The 15,984-nt window shown below is 46.5% G+C and overlaps 1 protein-coding gene across 5 annotated transcripts in view; it reads right to left on the reverse strand.

Moving 5' to 3' along the window:
* Zmat4 (zinc finger matrin-type 4) overlaps positions 1 to 15,984 on the reverse strand; it is a 349,005-nt gene that overhangs the window by 272,428 nt on the left and 60,593 nt on the right. For all 5 annotated transcript variants that reach the window (XM_057752101.1, XM_057752098.1, XM_057752100.1 and 2 more), the window contains exon 2: positions 3,088 to 3,193. In XM_057752101.1, coding sequence (XP_057608084.1) covers positions 3,088 to 3,189 — 102 coding nt within the window. In that variant the 5' untranslated portion in view covers positions 3,190 to 3,193. The remainder of the gene's footprint in view (positions 1 to 3,087; positions 3,194 to 15,984) is intronic.

Consider the following 15,984-nt stretch of genomic DNA (forward strand, 5'->3'; position numbering starts at 1 on the left):
CAATTAACCCATTTGTTCATTTGCTTTTCTTCTACTTCAGGAGGCTAACATACTAGTTTCAAGGCCCAAGTCATATCAAAAGATTTTCTTGTTTCCACCAACACCTCAAGGCCATCTAGAGATGCTCAATTGCAGTCTATGGTATCAGATTCTTAAGAACCTAATGAATCCAAAGTTCTCTTCACACACACACACATACACATGCACACACACACACACACTCATGTGCACACACATGCATGCACACACGCCCAAGCACACACCACCAACCATGTCTTTTGTGCTGCCCCCAGTGCCCTGCTCAGTCTGCTTCCTCCAGCCAGCCAGATCAGCCTCTTCAACGTTCTTTGGAGATAAGTATCATTTATTACTTCCTAAAACTGACCCATGCTTGAAGCCTGGGTAAATCATGACATTCTCCAACAAGTTTTTGACCACAATGGGTCTTCATGTAGTAGATCTTTGAACACATTGAATCCCTTGCGAGTATGATCGAGCCAAACCCGTGTCTTTGTAGGAGAGTAGACCTGTAGCTCTGGGGAGAGGCTGGGTAACTCACAGATCTGCACTGAGCATTGTCATGTGGGTGTCTGAATCACGTGGGACTCTGTGCCCTTCCCGCTCCATGGAGTTCCTGAGCTTCTTGGGCACAGAGACCACTTCTCACACTGGTTCATAATCTCCTCCAATATGTAAGGCCTGCACTGCTAGTCCCATGCAAATACACAGTGGATGTTCACTGGTGCCCCCACAGGGAAGCAGGGGCTATTAGCAGCTGGGACTGAAGAGATGAGCAAGACTGGAACCAAGCCCTGGGAGTCATGGGCACGAGCATTTTCAAGGAGTTGAATGAAATGTCTCGCTCATTGAGAAACCCACTCTCCAGGTGATGTCAGCCGAGGTCGTGTGTGGAGCCCGAGGGCAGGCTGATAGAACACCAGCTTTCAAATAGTCTCAGGGAATCTGAGGTATGCTACAGTATAAGCGTCCCAAACAAAGAGACAGGAAGACAAGAAACACAGGTCAAAGATCCATATAAGAGACCCTAGGCCCCACCCCTGTTACTTCACCGCCTCAACATCTCTGCAGTGGGAATGCGCAGGCTATATCTGATAGAAGGAAGGCGAGGGGTAGACAACCAAAAGACATCTCCCAGCCCCATCCGCGTTTGGTGGGAAGGCACTCAGTGTTGCTAGATGATGCATGACCCTGCTCATAGAGGATCTATTGATTGCTTTACCTTTTCTAACTCACGCATGCTACGTTCAATTAACACATACCATCAACCACAGATTACACCACAGCAGGAGTCCAGTGCATCAATAAGAGAAGCTGAGATCAAAATAAGTACACTGTTAGCTGAGCAGCTGAGGTGGGGTTTTGTTATTTAAAAGTGTTGTCGTTTAAAATATTAGCCTTCTGGTTCAGCGAACAGCACTGGTCAGTATCACCAACATGTTTAAGTCAGAGACCTACCCCCTCACGAGTGCTAAGAATACCTACAATGTGCGCGTGCTGTTCAGGAATTAAGACTCAAATAAACGAAACCGTTTCTATTCTCAAACCCTGAGAACATTGATTAAAAATCAAAACAAAAGGCCTAATGTAGAGAGTGTGTAATTTCAGAGCAGGAAACATGCCCCTGCTCCTTAGTGGTACTTTATAGCTACATACATGTTCACAAACAGTATCCCCAGGACTCAGAGGGTTTATCATGCCCACAACAATGGATTTGTTCCTCGCAAACAAGTTCACTGGAAGCTGCTCCCAGCATTCGCTTCCCTCTTGCTGAAAGAATAGCATGTCAGCCTCCAGGTCCACCATTTCAACATAAATCAGAAGCATGGGAGGGGCTCGGAGGGCGCTGCCCAGAGTTACCAAAAGCAAAGTTGAAAATTGCCCTGAGCTAATACTAGGCTGCATCTGCTCAAATGGAGTGAGGTATGGGCACCGTGTGACCGTCATAAGTGATCAAGAGGTTATTTTAAAGACACCAGAAGATGTGCAAAGGTTCTCTGTAAACATCACACCATTTCACGCAGAGGACTTGGGTAGCCGCTGGGGTTTCTGGAACCCATCCCCCGTGGATTGGCCGGGGTAGGCAACTGTACTGCCTTTTCCCTGCAAATGTTGATTTCACAGATGCTTCAAAGAGCATGCTTGTTTGCCATCCATCAAAGCATCGCAGCAAAGGAGATAACGGCAGTAAAAGAATTTCGCACACTTGACACACTTAGCTTCCAAAATATTTCCACCAACACAAAACCTTGTGGGAAAGGCGGGATTGGTGTGTGGTATTTCTGGGTGTGTATGGATGTGCTGTCATTATTATTTCTGAGGTGCACAGGGAAACCTGGGGCCCAGGGGAGTTCAGCGAGTGACAGCTGGCACTTATTAGACTCATCAGATGAACAACAAAAGTTGCTGGCGAAGGCCTGGAATCCCGTGTCTGTCTGTTCTTTGAACAACAGAATATACAGCGCAGCACTCGGGGTCTCAGGATCCCCAACTCCCTGTCCTCCACTCCTGGCACCTCATGCTCCCAGTGCAGGGTCAAAGAGTATCCACCACTCCTTCCGTGGAAAAGATCACCATGCCCTTCCAAAGTATGGAGCCTTAAACTTCGCTGTGATGACAGGAGACTCCTACATTCTGATGACCATTTAGGGCCTGGCCAACAGGAAAGGTTTTCTGTGGAGGATGTGCCTTTACTCCCCGGGACCATGTTTCCTGCTGACTAGTAAGGGTCTTCGAGCCTATCTTCATATCATAGGTGGAAGAAGGCAGTGGAACTAGTATATTTGACATGCATTCCTCACAGAGAGAGAGCAGAGAGAAAGGAAGCCCAGTGAGTCTCTAAGAGCTGAGATGCACATTATAATATTAATAAACAAAATGTAATAAAATATGGGAAGTAGCCAGGGCCTCAGAGTAATGTGAGCTACCTTCACTCCCAACAAACACACCATGACCTAATTCACACGACACAGGCTCACGACTTGTAGTTCTGAAAACTCCCCAGCTCCAAAAATTAGTATCTTCAAGTCCCAAAAGCCACACCAAGTGAGTGAGCAGGGCTACGCTTACCTCATAATGGGCCACCCGCTGGGATTCGGATATCAGCTGTGCGCTGCACACCTTACAGTAACTGTCTGTGAACAAATCCTGATCGATATCGGAGGACTTCATCAGGCTGAAGAAAAATCAACAGGAGAAAAGGGGGAGGGGGAGTCTGTTACTCCGATGATGATGCAGAACACTAAGCAAGTCAAAACCAGAGGGTGTGCTGATGGTAGCAACGGAGTGGGTCTCTCCAAACCCCAGTGTTACCATACCAACTACCCACTGTAATGAATAGTTGATCATTTGCCTATAAAAAATCCAACAGGGGTGTTAGAGCTTTATAAGATAGCAATCCATCTCTAGCTTTTTTTCCTGCTTAAACAAACTAGATTTGTAGCTATTGTTTTTCTGGGGATCAATTTGGCAAAACAATTATACATGTGATGTATATTCACAGAGAAATGCAAAGTATCCAATTCCTGCAACAATAGAAAACAGATCAAAGACATTCTGATACAGCCTCACACTAGAACTAAAATCGAGGTTACAAGTCCAAATTCTGAAGTTCACAGGCGTGTGAGTACAATAGTGCATAGAACTTGCTTTTAGATATGTAAAGTGCACTTTCAGAAATGATAGGTAACCGTTTTATAATCATTTCGTTTTAAAAAGTTCCTATAATGAACATATATTTTTTAGCAAGGAACAAGTTATCATACGAGTCATATATGCAGCATAAAATGCAATTTAAGTTCAATGGCTACACTTTAAAAAAATCAGAAGACAAACTTCCTTCTAACTTCACACCTTGAAACCCAAGGAGACCTTGCCCTGCCTGCTGCATCCATATTCAGGGATTTCAGAGTACATTAAATCATCTTTACTACCCCACACCACAACCGAATAAATGGCAAATAAATACATACTGCAGTTCCAACCTGCTACCAGAATGCAGTCCGAGTTCTCGAGCCTGTGAAAGTGCTCTAGCTGATCGGGGTCCTGTTTCCTATAAGCAAACACAAACCCCTCTTCCTCATCCTTCCCCTCTACAAGGCAACAGAAGCCTGTACCAGACTGCGTCAGACAGAGAGGCAGGAGAGCCTTCACCAGCAGGCCCACGGTGAGCACAATGGATCCCTCCCGCTCTAATGCCCTCATCTCACCTACCAGACTGACCATAATGGCCTGACTGTTCAGGGGCATGGCCTGAATGATGATTCCTCTTCCTGAACACATCAGCTCCACCTTGGAGCTAATGCTGCCATGATTTGGGTGAAATGCGCATCTCCCTGAGTCTCAGTTTATCTCATAAATAATGAGATTATAGTAGATTTTACTTGTTAAAAACTGTAGTGAATCAAAGAAATCAGCAAATTAAAAGTACCGAATGTAAAACTCTCATCATATTTTCAAATACTTGGAACAACCAATAATTATTCCAGACACCATAGATCACTGAGTCTTACAGCTGATGTGGACCTGTTGTTTCTGGAAATACCCTTCCTAGCAAATGGTTATTTGGTGTAAAGTCCACCACTTGCCATAAGGCTTACTCCCCAGCCTACACAATACAATCTGTCCCAGGGAAGGTGAAAGATTTACTCTCGGGATAAAAATCTATCCTGTTGTAGCATTCATTCATTAATTCTGCCGTAGGTTCAATATAGAATTCTCCTTTTTCACATGATAGCCACACTTGAAGTTCTGAATAAAAATCTTTTTGTCCATGTTTGTGTCCTGCCCTTCTCCCACAACGTTGTGTCTGAGCATGGTCCATCTTCAAGAGCAGTGCCGGGGACACCAACGTCACCAGAAATGACCCGATGGGGAACAAGGCAGACCCCGCCAACAACACAGCATTGCTGCCATCTCTGCTCACATCCCAGAAAGAAAACGGAGGAGAGGACTTTTGAGTATGGAAAAGAAATGCAACAGAACATTAGAAATGTCAAATGGGAAGTGAAAACTCACATCTTTACGCCAAGTTCCTATAAGTGCTTGTGCTTAAGTGTTATCATGTTCTCTGCTATTTTTAATATAGAGGTGCATGAAGATAGATTCCTGGGTGACCTGCTTAATAAGAATCTCCAAGGTCCCTGTACACTCCTCCTCCATCACAGGACCAACCGCAGGCACCAAACCCCATGAAGGGATGGATATTCAGGTACACGCTGGACCAAGCAGAGCTTGTGGGCGTCTGCCTCGGTGAAGCAGCTGTGAGCAGAAATAGCTTTAAAGGCAGAATATAAAATGTGTATACTACAAAAAAAAAATCCTAAAGAAGAGAAGACATCATGGCTTTTCCCATCGTCTTATGTAAGAACATTGATTTGAGCAAGGCCGTGTGCAACGGAACAAGAATAAGGACCCTTGTGGGTCCAGGACATGATTGAAATGCCTGGATACATGGTGTGTTAGTGGGTGGCAATCCGTGGACAAGTGCCAATCTGGCTTGTGCAGAGAATTCTTTCTGTGCAGGTCGGTCTAGACAAGGAGAAGATCCTGTTTGTGCCTCCAAGACTGGAATTCTTGAGAAGGAAAGGTGCCATCTGCTCCCCTCCTCTGGCTTACTTGAAAAGCCCTCAGCTTCCTGCTCTTCAGAACATGAAAGAAAGAGAGAGAATGGTGGAACACACGTCCCTTCCTAGCCCTGCCCGCCACGCTAACAGGCCCAGGTCTCCTAAAGCAGCTGAGACAGCAACAGAGCCATCAGCCCTCACCATTCAGAGTCCCAGGGTGAGGACTTCCCATGGAACTTGCTCACCCTGGAATGCTGTAAGGTCCTTGGGAATTCTGGGTAAAAGACAAGCATCGTATAATGGAGGGGTCTAATTTCCTCTACTTTCTCTGAAAAAAAAAAAGTTTCATTTTTGCTACTCAGGCAGCAAGACACCTCAAAGGCACATCACAAAGCCATCACCAGGGACTTGAGTGACCTAAATGTTCTTCAGCATTCACCAGAGATGGTTCCATCCCCAGGAGACCCAGAGCAGAGGAGCAGACCATGTATGAAAATATGGTCAGGTGACTTTGCTGTCCCCCATGTCTGTTCTAGGAGAACCAAGTATATAGCATTATCAGTACAGAGCCAGATGCACAATTGGGCAAAATAGAAAAAAAAAAAAAAAAGAAAGAAAGAAAGAGCAAATCTCCCAACATCTCACTATGCAGCCCTAGTTGGCCCAGAACTGGCTGTATAGAACAGGCTGTCCTTAAATGCACAGAGACTGACCTTTCTCCACCTCCCAGGTGCTGGGGTTAAAGGCATGTAGCACTATATAACAGTCTCTAGGACACTGTTATATATGGGGCAGAGCAATGACAGAAGGCACTGTCCTTGGGTCCAAAACCTCAAGGGCAATATAATGAGAAAACACTGCACACACACACACACACACACACACACACACACACACCAGTCCCTGATAAACATTGGCAGAAAATGCTAAGCTAGCCAGCTCGAGATGACATGACAGATTATCATGGAACTCTCCAAGGAGGTTGTATTAGACTTGAAGATGGGGAAATGGATAAGATAAGGGCAGAGGAAAGCAGGTCAAACTCTGAGTCCTTTCCCCCGGCACAAAGATAGTCCTGATTACCATCAGGCATAAGAACATGTGGGAGGGAGAGAGGAGAGGGCTAGCCGTGAATAATACAAAGAGGAGGCAAACAATGGAAAGACACGGATGAAGGAGCCCAAGACCCAGGTGGGAGGAGAAACCCCTGACAACAACCAGGCCTTAAATGTCCCTCATGGGGCAAGAGAGGCTTTGTCAGGTCCTCAGAAGCAACTTTCCTCTGGCCTTCTTAGGAGCAGACTGCAGAAAACAGGCTAAAACCATTATGGGCTCCATGAAAAAGGGAAGTGGTGTTCACTCCTCTCCATGACTGACTGTACGAAAATAAAGTGGAGCCTTTGAAAGCCATGTGCGGTTACTCAGAGGAGAAAGCCATTAGCCCCCATTCGGATTTGGTTGATCACTAGCCAGGGTGTCCAGCCGGTTCAATACACCGTCTGTGTTCTGGTCTCTTCATCTGTGAACTGGACAGAGGGTGAACTTCACCAGGTTGCCGTGAGGGTCCAAATTAAAGTGGATAAAGCATCAGACACAGAGTAGCATATGGTAGGCAATATTCCCACCATTGTTAGCAATATTACCAATTCTGGTGTGGTGTTTTGGGAGCAATACTGTAAATATTTAAGAAGAGAAGTAAACAGAGCCACGTTGGAGGCCGAGCAGGAAGATGAGAGACCCAGTACTGAAATCGTAGTTCTTATTGCTCATTTAGTCATTCTATGACCCGCACCATCCTCGGATGATATAATGCAGCTGAAACCCAAGCTCGGGGCCCAAGAAGACCCCACACTTCCAAAATGCCTACGGTCTATTTTCATCATCCGAAGTGCTGACACTCGTCAAGGAAGCCAGATGAGAATCTGTGCCCCTCTCTCTGTCTCTCATCCCTTCTCTCCTCCCTGTGACCTGCTCCCCAGGGACCACAGAAGGAAGCATACACAATCCAGGATTTGGCAGCGAGCCATCCACCAGCAACCTTAGCCCACAGCTTCTAGCTGTTGCAAGGTGTCTGAGCAACCATGCCCTTGGGGGACAGCCATTCCACCCCAGTTCTTCGAGGGAGGAAGTCTGGAGCATGATGCCGGCCACTGTGTGATGGTTGTTCTACCTTCGGCTACAGTGGTGTCATGCTAACCCAGGAGGTAAATAGTCCACCTTCTGTCCACTCTCTCCTTTCCAGTGGTCCTCTAAGGACAGGAATTAAGACTGAGAGCTCTACGGATAGCACAGAGTACTGCTGGGTGTGGCACTGAGTTCTCCAGATCCACAGTGCGGCTTCTCTAAGCAGAGTCCTAAAAGCACAGACCCTCATGGAAGTCCCTAAGTGGGGAGTAAAGATTTCTCCTGAGGCTCCCCCCTACATAGCACTGTGAAAATCTCATTTTCCTCTGTGAAGACACTAAGACTCAGGGCTGATTATTTTGCCTGAAGGTCCCTGAGTCTCCCATATGGTAGTCAGTTTTCCAGGCCAGGGATGAATCTGCTGTCCACAGGTCATGCCCTCGCTGGGCTGCCTTTTCCCATTCTGTATGTGTTACTTAGCCTACACCACAGTCCTTCTGCCTAGGACCATGAAAAGTACTTAAAAGCACAGACTAGATGCCTGCGGGCCCATCCATCTCTGACCTCAGTGCCTAGACTTTCTTTTCTTGACCTGAACAGAGCTATGACTCTCTACCACCTTGTAGGCATTTTGTGCCCATGTTTATCTCCACAAGATTTCGGGCATGGGCACCATGACCGCCTTCAGATTAGGTATCCACTACCATTTTCATTTTTGCCTGACACCTTGAGGAGCCACTGCATTCCACACCCAGTACAACTGGGCCTTCTGATCCAGTCTGGCACCTTCCTCTCTAAGCCACATATGCCCTTCCTGCCCACCATGAAAAAGCTAAGCAGCTCTCAGCATCTCTGGCCTCTGCTCCCCAGTATTCAACACAAGCAGCTTAAATGTTTGATCTCTTGCAATGGTCCACTAAATTAAAGTATTCCTTCCGCATTTAGCAATTAGTCATACCCATAAAAGCACTTATAAGTTTTTTTCTGATCTGGTTTATTAGTATTAAAACTATAATAATTATATAAGTAGAAAGAGGAAGGGGGATGTTGAAACCAGCGCTGGCCCATCTTCAGTCAAAAACAAATAACCTTGGCTTGCTCCTGCGTGGATCTCTTAAGTTTCTATTCCCCAAACTCTGATGATACCTCTAATGCTTTGTGGCTCCAATCTGCTTCTCACCTCCTTCCCCTTCCAGGTCTCTGTCGCTGGCCTACTTCACTCGCCAACCTAGCAGCAAAAAGAAAAAGAACGGGGAGGGAGCCAGACAGGTATCTTCAGAATACAACTCAACAGTGCTCCTCTGTAACCCCCACAGGCACCCAAGAACCTCTGACGATGGGTCTGTCCTGTCTCCACTGCATCTCCTTCCAAGCCAAGTGGGTGATGCAGGGCTGGTTGCCGTGGCAGCAGACAAAACAGGGAAGAAAAAAAAAACTACTCCAAAAATGAAAGCAGGTTGTGAAATCTAGCCAGAGATCAGGACAGCCAGCAGATAATAGCAAGGAGCAGAAAAGGCAAGGATGTCCATAGTGGGGTTTTTGGTGGCATCCCCCTGCCCACATTTCCCTATAATTTAACATACACATAGATGGCCAAAGAGGGAAATCTCCCATAGTGCCTGTGTGCAGGGTGAAGGTCAAAGACATGACCATCTTGAAGAACTTTGGGATTCTGTGTTTCTCAAAATTACAGCCATTCTTCTGGCCAGAAGTTGTAATGTTGTTCAAATAAAAGAATCTGGTAGCTCACGCCCCTCACTTACACAGCATCCAGATGTTCCCGCAAGCTGTTTCCTACCCTGAGCTGAGAGCTCCGTCATCCCTACCCGCATGCCCTTTCCTTGCTCCGTGTCAGCAGGAGAGGCAATACTGACTCATACCATTTGAGCAATTACCTCCTAAAGGCAGCAACTCTCCTCCCTTGTAAGGCCAGGCTCTGTGGTTCCTGACTCACAGGCATGTGCCATTGCTGGCTACTCACTCGACCCTGGCAACGGAACCACATCTGTCAGCCCACAGCCTGGCCCAGCGCTATCTAGGAGGGAAGGCAGCATCACCCTGCCAGCATGCAGGACAGCACTCTGGCCAAACCCCATGGCAAGCTGCTGTGCTCACAGCAGGTGCCTGGCCCTTGGCCACTTCTCCTTTCTGTTTCCTTTCCTTTGACTGGACAAGTCTGAACCATGGATCCCAGAAGGTACCAGTGGGATTGGTGCTGAGCAGTGAGGCCACAGCTTCAGCCTTTCTACGCAGTTCTTTGTAAACCCCTCAGGAATCCCATGTCATTTACCAAATGTCATCTGCCAAAGTCTCAGACACATTGCAGCCTCACTTAGATTGCCGCTCTATTCACTCAGATTTTTATTGAGCATTGTCTCCAGGCTTGGCATTGTTGGATTTCGAAGTTTGTCACCATTACCGAACCTCTAAGGTTCCGATCTTGCGGAGGAGATCCATATAGTGGGACCAAACCCACAGCAGCCTACCCAAACAGACAGGCTATCATCTCTTTCTCCACATGAATAAAAGATGCACACCCGCTGAGGCAAAAAATGCCTCCTGCACTCATGGCACCACCTCTGCCATTCTAGGATCTCTTTCTGCCCTAAAGGTTCCGGCCAAGATATCAACACCAGAAGTCTAGAAGTTTTTCTCCATCTACCAGTAAGACTAGGCTACAAGGGCCAGAGGCAAGCAGGTCTAGTAGAGATTTAAAAGAAAAAAAAAGCATTCTGTCCAGGCTCTAGAGGATCCTTAACATCAGTTCTGGGTATAGCATGAATGGTCCAGTCGTAACAAGCCTGGATGTGACCAGGTGATTAGCCTAGCAGGCTGACAAAGGGAAAACAATGTGTGCTTTCCAAGACACTGCAGGATAAACTCCAGCACCTTCCCGGCTTCACCAGCCAGGTGGGGGAGAAGGTGGAGCACTTGGACTTTCTGTTCTAAAGCTGGAGCCAACATCACGTGGGTAAGGACAGACAAAAGCAGGTGGGAGGCGAGCAGAGCCATTAAACCACAAGGGCAGCAAAGGTAGGGGAGAGGAAGATGGGAGGGAGCCATGCTCCTGATTGTCATTCGCTCCATCAAACCGAAGCCACCCTCATTTTAGAGAATCAGACCCCACCCAGCCCCATTCATAAGAAGAAAGACAGGGCTAGGGAGATGGCTCAGTGGCTAAGAGCAAATACATTGCCCCTGAGGACGATGAGGAGTGCTTCTCCAGCACCTGTGTTGGTCAGCTCTCAGCCATCTGTAACTCCAGTTCTAGACAATCTGTTGCTTTTCTAGCATCCATGGTCTCCTGAACTCATGCGAGCACACACATGCGTGTGCACACACACACACATACACACACACACACACATGCTTTAAAATTTAAAATAATAATAATAATAGTAGATCTTAGACCAAGGCAGAAATTCAGTGTGGAGCCCTCAAATTCTAGATGAAGCAAGAGAACGTTCAAGATCAGTGGAGTTCCTTAATCAGCAAAAGAGAGAGAGAGAGAGAGAGAGAGAGAGAGAGAGAGAGAGAGAGAGAGAGAGAGAGAAAATACTAAAACCATTCTTTTCAACATTGGCTCCATGTCTGCAACTTTACAGCTTTTAATAAGCAAGCATTCCTTTCCTATCATTAATCTGCATGATTTCTGAAGACAGGGATGCCCCCACTGACCAGGCAAACTGAGAGCAGTTCCAATGCAGCAATGACGTGGGGGGCAGCACCTTCACGCAAACATGAAGTAAGGCAGGCATGACCAACCATTACTTGTCTTTGAAGCCAGGCTGTATGGCTACTGCACGGGTAGCCAGTCAGCCAGACATATCCAGCTCCGTCTGTCCTTCATGACTGCATGCTACCCTAATGTGACTTCTTTAAGAAACCCAAAGTGCAGGGTCTTCTTTTGTTTCCTCACCTGTATGAAATCAACAAACTGTAGGACATCTGAAAATGCTGAAATGCCACTTGATTTTAAAATTCAATTAATCATTAACTTTTAATTATTAAAATAATTCATTCCGTCTAGTAACCAAAATATTCCAGTGATGGGGGAAAGGACGGCTACTTATCTGAATGGTGACTTGCAGATCTCACTTTCCGTATCAGCCATTAACTAGAACTTCTGCTCACATCCGAGAGTTTGCTTGAAATCTTGTGACAAATTCTGCTTTGGCATCAAGCAAGTAGAGAAAATGCCGATGGCTTAGGGAATTTCACAATGGGAATTGATCACAGAAAGGTTACTGGGTACATAGTGTGCTCGTGAATAGCCAGTAAGGAGATTGGTAATAGCAAGAGTGCCAGGCTATCTAAAATGTTGTGGAAGCTGCGGGCAGAGGCTCTTTCTTACAGTTTTAACGGGATAGTTTACAGCTAAGCAGCATCCTGTAAGCCCAACAGCCCTGCTCATACTTTACTGGGGAGAAAACTCTTGCTTATGTACATTATAGGGCAGGTAAAGTGTAAGAATGGCACATTCTTCAAATATCCAAATTTGTACACCCCACGCATGGAGAGCAGACGAATAAACTGAGATGGAATCACTGCAAGAATAAAACACAGCAAGACAGGGGATTGTGAATACATCACAGATGCCCAATATTGGCATGAAAAAGAAGCACAAAGTGGATGCACATGATTCTTTTAAAGCCACAGACATGCATCAGGTAAGACACAACTCTGAAGATGTTTGGGAACAAGAAAGCACATGATACAAGATGAAAATGCCCCAAGTGGAAGAGAAAGAAGGGTACCACAAAGGAGACCCACAAAGCTATTGATAGGCTGTTGTTAGATCTTAGCTGTGCTGAGATGTCCTATGGGTGCTCATTCTGCTATTACATATGGTAAGTGATTAAAACCATAATTTGATGACAGAGATGACAAATAGACATGCAGAGAGATGGATGGATGGATGGATGGATGGATGGATGGATGGATGGATGGCATAAAGATGTTAAAAGACAGATGATAAATGACAGCTAGACACTGGGCATAGACCAATGACGACAGAACTGTCTGGAAGCACATCCTCTACATTCTATGTCACAGTTAGCTTTCTCCTTGCTTCCATCTCCAGCTTAAAAAGATTAAACTAGATTCTCCCGGTTCTCTTGTATCCAATGGAGCATGTGGGCAATCTCTGTGTACAAATGATGAACATAGTCGTAGGGCTGGAGTTGAAGGCCCATTGCACACTGCAATCTTCTACAGGTTGGTTACTGTCACCTTCCTCAAACCAGAAGCCTGTGTTCAAGAACATGGGAGCGCTGAAGACCTCATTTCTTGAATAGTGTAGAACTTCTGGTCCCCAATCCCTGAAATAAACTTACGATGTACTCAGCCACTCCAATTCCAGGACTTACCTAGGATTACCTTAACTAACTCCATTTCAATGATACCTTAATATGGGTAGAAAAATGTACAGATATGCACATTTTACGTAGGTGAGCATATTCTATGCCTTGTGAGTAGCTAGAAAAAGACAGAGACTTATGATGGTTTCTACTCTAGAAATGAGACTCACACTTCTCCGTGCTCAGGGCCGTGGACTAGCCAGCCCTGACCTCGGTGCAACTGCTCATTCATACACAGCGGTAGCATTGCAACCCACTAAGTTCTGGAGTCTAAAATAAATTTATAAGAACACAAGACATTGTTTTAGGGCCAGAAGCCTGTCACGGGTGCACTGACCAGAAATGTGGATCAGGTCCTGGAGGGCCTTCAGCAAGGCTGTTCTTTCTGTCTGCTTTTGAACAAATCTGTCTTACTACTCCTGGCAGGACCATGATTCTGCCTTCTAAAATCTACTTTGATACAGTGTGAGGGGCAAGCCTAGCAGATGGTCATGACCACTGGGATGCCAGGTAATGACCAAGTGCCTCACATCAGAGTATCCGGGTCTTGTCACCTCGCCAGAAATGACAGCTTGACTGTCTGGCAACAGCCCTGATGTTGGGAAGGAAACACACATCTCTCCACTCAATTCTTCATTTATTTACATTTTCTAATCCACCCCCACAACACCCCCATCCCTACCCTCACTCATTCTTCTCTCTTTATCAGCCAAGATGAATGGCAACTAGGCAGCTTCCTGGAAAGGAGACTGAGTTGGTAGATATTCATCTCTGGGCTGGGCTGCTCCATCCCAGGCTTTGGTACAGAGCAAGCAGGACCATATGGACTGGCAATGCCCTCTGCTGCCCATGCTTACCGTCACTCTGACTCAGTCCTGGTAGGGAACTGCCAGTGCCTATGCCCCATGCTGCCCATCAACCGATGGACTGACCTTCCGGCTCATATTGCTTCTATGCTCCCTTTTCCCCATTTCCCACTTTCGAAAGGGAGGATGGGCCCGCTCTGATAGAGCTTGCAAGCAAATGGAAGGGAGAGGATATGGCTGGCAGATGAAGGTCAAACGAAAAGCTGGCAAGACAGAAGAAGAGGAGTGCCACACACTTCCTGTATCTGAACAGCCTGGAGAGAGAATGAGGCCATCCCATGATGCGGACAAATTTTAAAAAATCACATCACTACATAGGGCCTGGAAGAATCATCTAATCTAATCCCTTCCGATTAAAAAAAGAATACAGAATGATATCCATGCAGGTGGTGGGACGTCCCCACGCCCATGCCCCCTCCCCACCATAGTAATCTTTTCCTACATCTCATTTCCAACTCTCAGCTGGTTCCTGTAGGAAGCCATTTGGGCAGGAAGGAGCACACCTGCCATTTTCAATTCTTAGAAGACAAAACCTGTGTGACTGGCCAATGACACGAACTCAACCAACAAGAACCCTCCTCCAGGCCGGATCCAAAGGTACCTGGCAAGCAGACGCAAGCAGGGAACGGACATCTCAAATTATGTACAACATGTGATTTCCAAAGCCCAGGTCCCTGCGACATGTGACCATGTCTGCAATACCACGAGGCAAATCTAGGTAGTGACTGCATTCAAAAATGATCACTAGCTCCAGTTATTCTTATTTCTCACTGACCAAAATTAGGAAGTCATGACCCCGAGTCAATAGGCTCTGGCTTGCTTACTGAGTGGCCAGGATCAAATGTATAATGAAGACTGTGGTTATGGGAATGCCCAGTCCAGGTACCAGTCCAAGAAAGATGTGCCCCAATTGCTAAGAATGTGGGTGGCATTCGGCCTCAGCAGTCAGTCCTATCTGCTACATAGAGAAATGATTATCTACTCACTGTCACTCCTCCCTGGCGACCACAGCCACCAGCTGGGGTCACAAAAGCAAAGAATTCCAATCATGGCTGCTTGTAGTGTTCCAACACCAAGAGACCTCCCCAATTGCAAGCTCCCAGCAGAGCCAACCGAGGTCAGGGTACTTACACTAAAGTCCAGCTTTTCCCTGCCTCATGTCACTATGCTTTTGCCCTCCACAGAGGTCCCTCTCCACAGGAGTGCCAAGCTCTTAGGAGTCTGTTTCCTGGCAAGCCCTGGTGGCATACCTTATTACTGCTCCTTCATGAGACAAACTTCACACAGCAGGCCCATACTGAACTCTCCCTCGCTGGAAACTGGCAAGGGACTAAACCCTACAGCCAGAGACCGGATCATTTCCCAGAGCCCAGGAACTCCAGAAGTCCCTAAACCTATTTGCAAAGTTAATATTCATGCGATCAGAAGCAGTGAGTTGTCTCTGGTGAAGCCATATCCTGAAATGTGTTCAATACCGCTTAATAATATGCCAGCATTGAGTCCCAATTCCCATTCTTTAGATCTCATTCTGTAATGAAGTTACAGATACTCTCTGCCATCTGACTTGGACTGATGTGTCTAAGTTCCATAATGTCAAATAAGCCATATTTCAGTAACACTTCCTACCTACTGCTAAAAATAAATTTTTCTCTTCCCACATAGCTATTCCTAATGAGATATTTCAAGTCACCTGGCACCCAAGGGAGTTCCTTGACTAATTTACCCAGGAGTCCCATGAAAGAGAAAACTGTACACAACAGTGCCCCGCTAGAAGCCGGTGCCAGAGGGCAAGAAGAGCAGCAATCCTACAGGTTATTCTGCCCCTTGAGGTGTCATAAGACCATGGGGGAGGGGGGGACAAGCTCAGAGTAGTGTATGAGGTGTTTGTGCAGCAAATATACCCAAACAGGAGCCTGCCTCAGGTTGTGCTTGACTTTGCCCTAGGATTCCAGTAAGAAGCCTGAAGCCTGAACCCTTGCTCAGTAGTAATGCAGAGATGAGCTCAGATCACCTCCAGCCAGCGCCTGCCCTTTGCCCCAGTCACCTCCACAG

Source organism: Chionomys nivalis, chromosome 20 (genome assembly GCF_950005125.1).
Source record: "Chionomys nivalis chromosome 20, mChiNiv1.1, whole genome shotgun sequence".
Classification (NCBI taxonomy): domain Eukaryota; kingdom Metazoa; phylum Chordata; class Mammalia; order Rodentia; family Cricetidae; genus Chionomys; species Chionomys nivalis.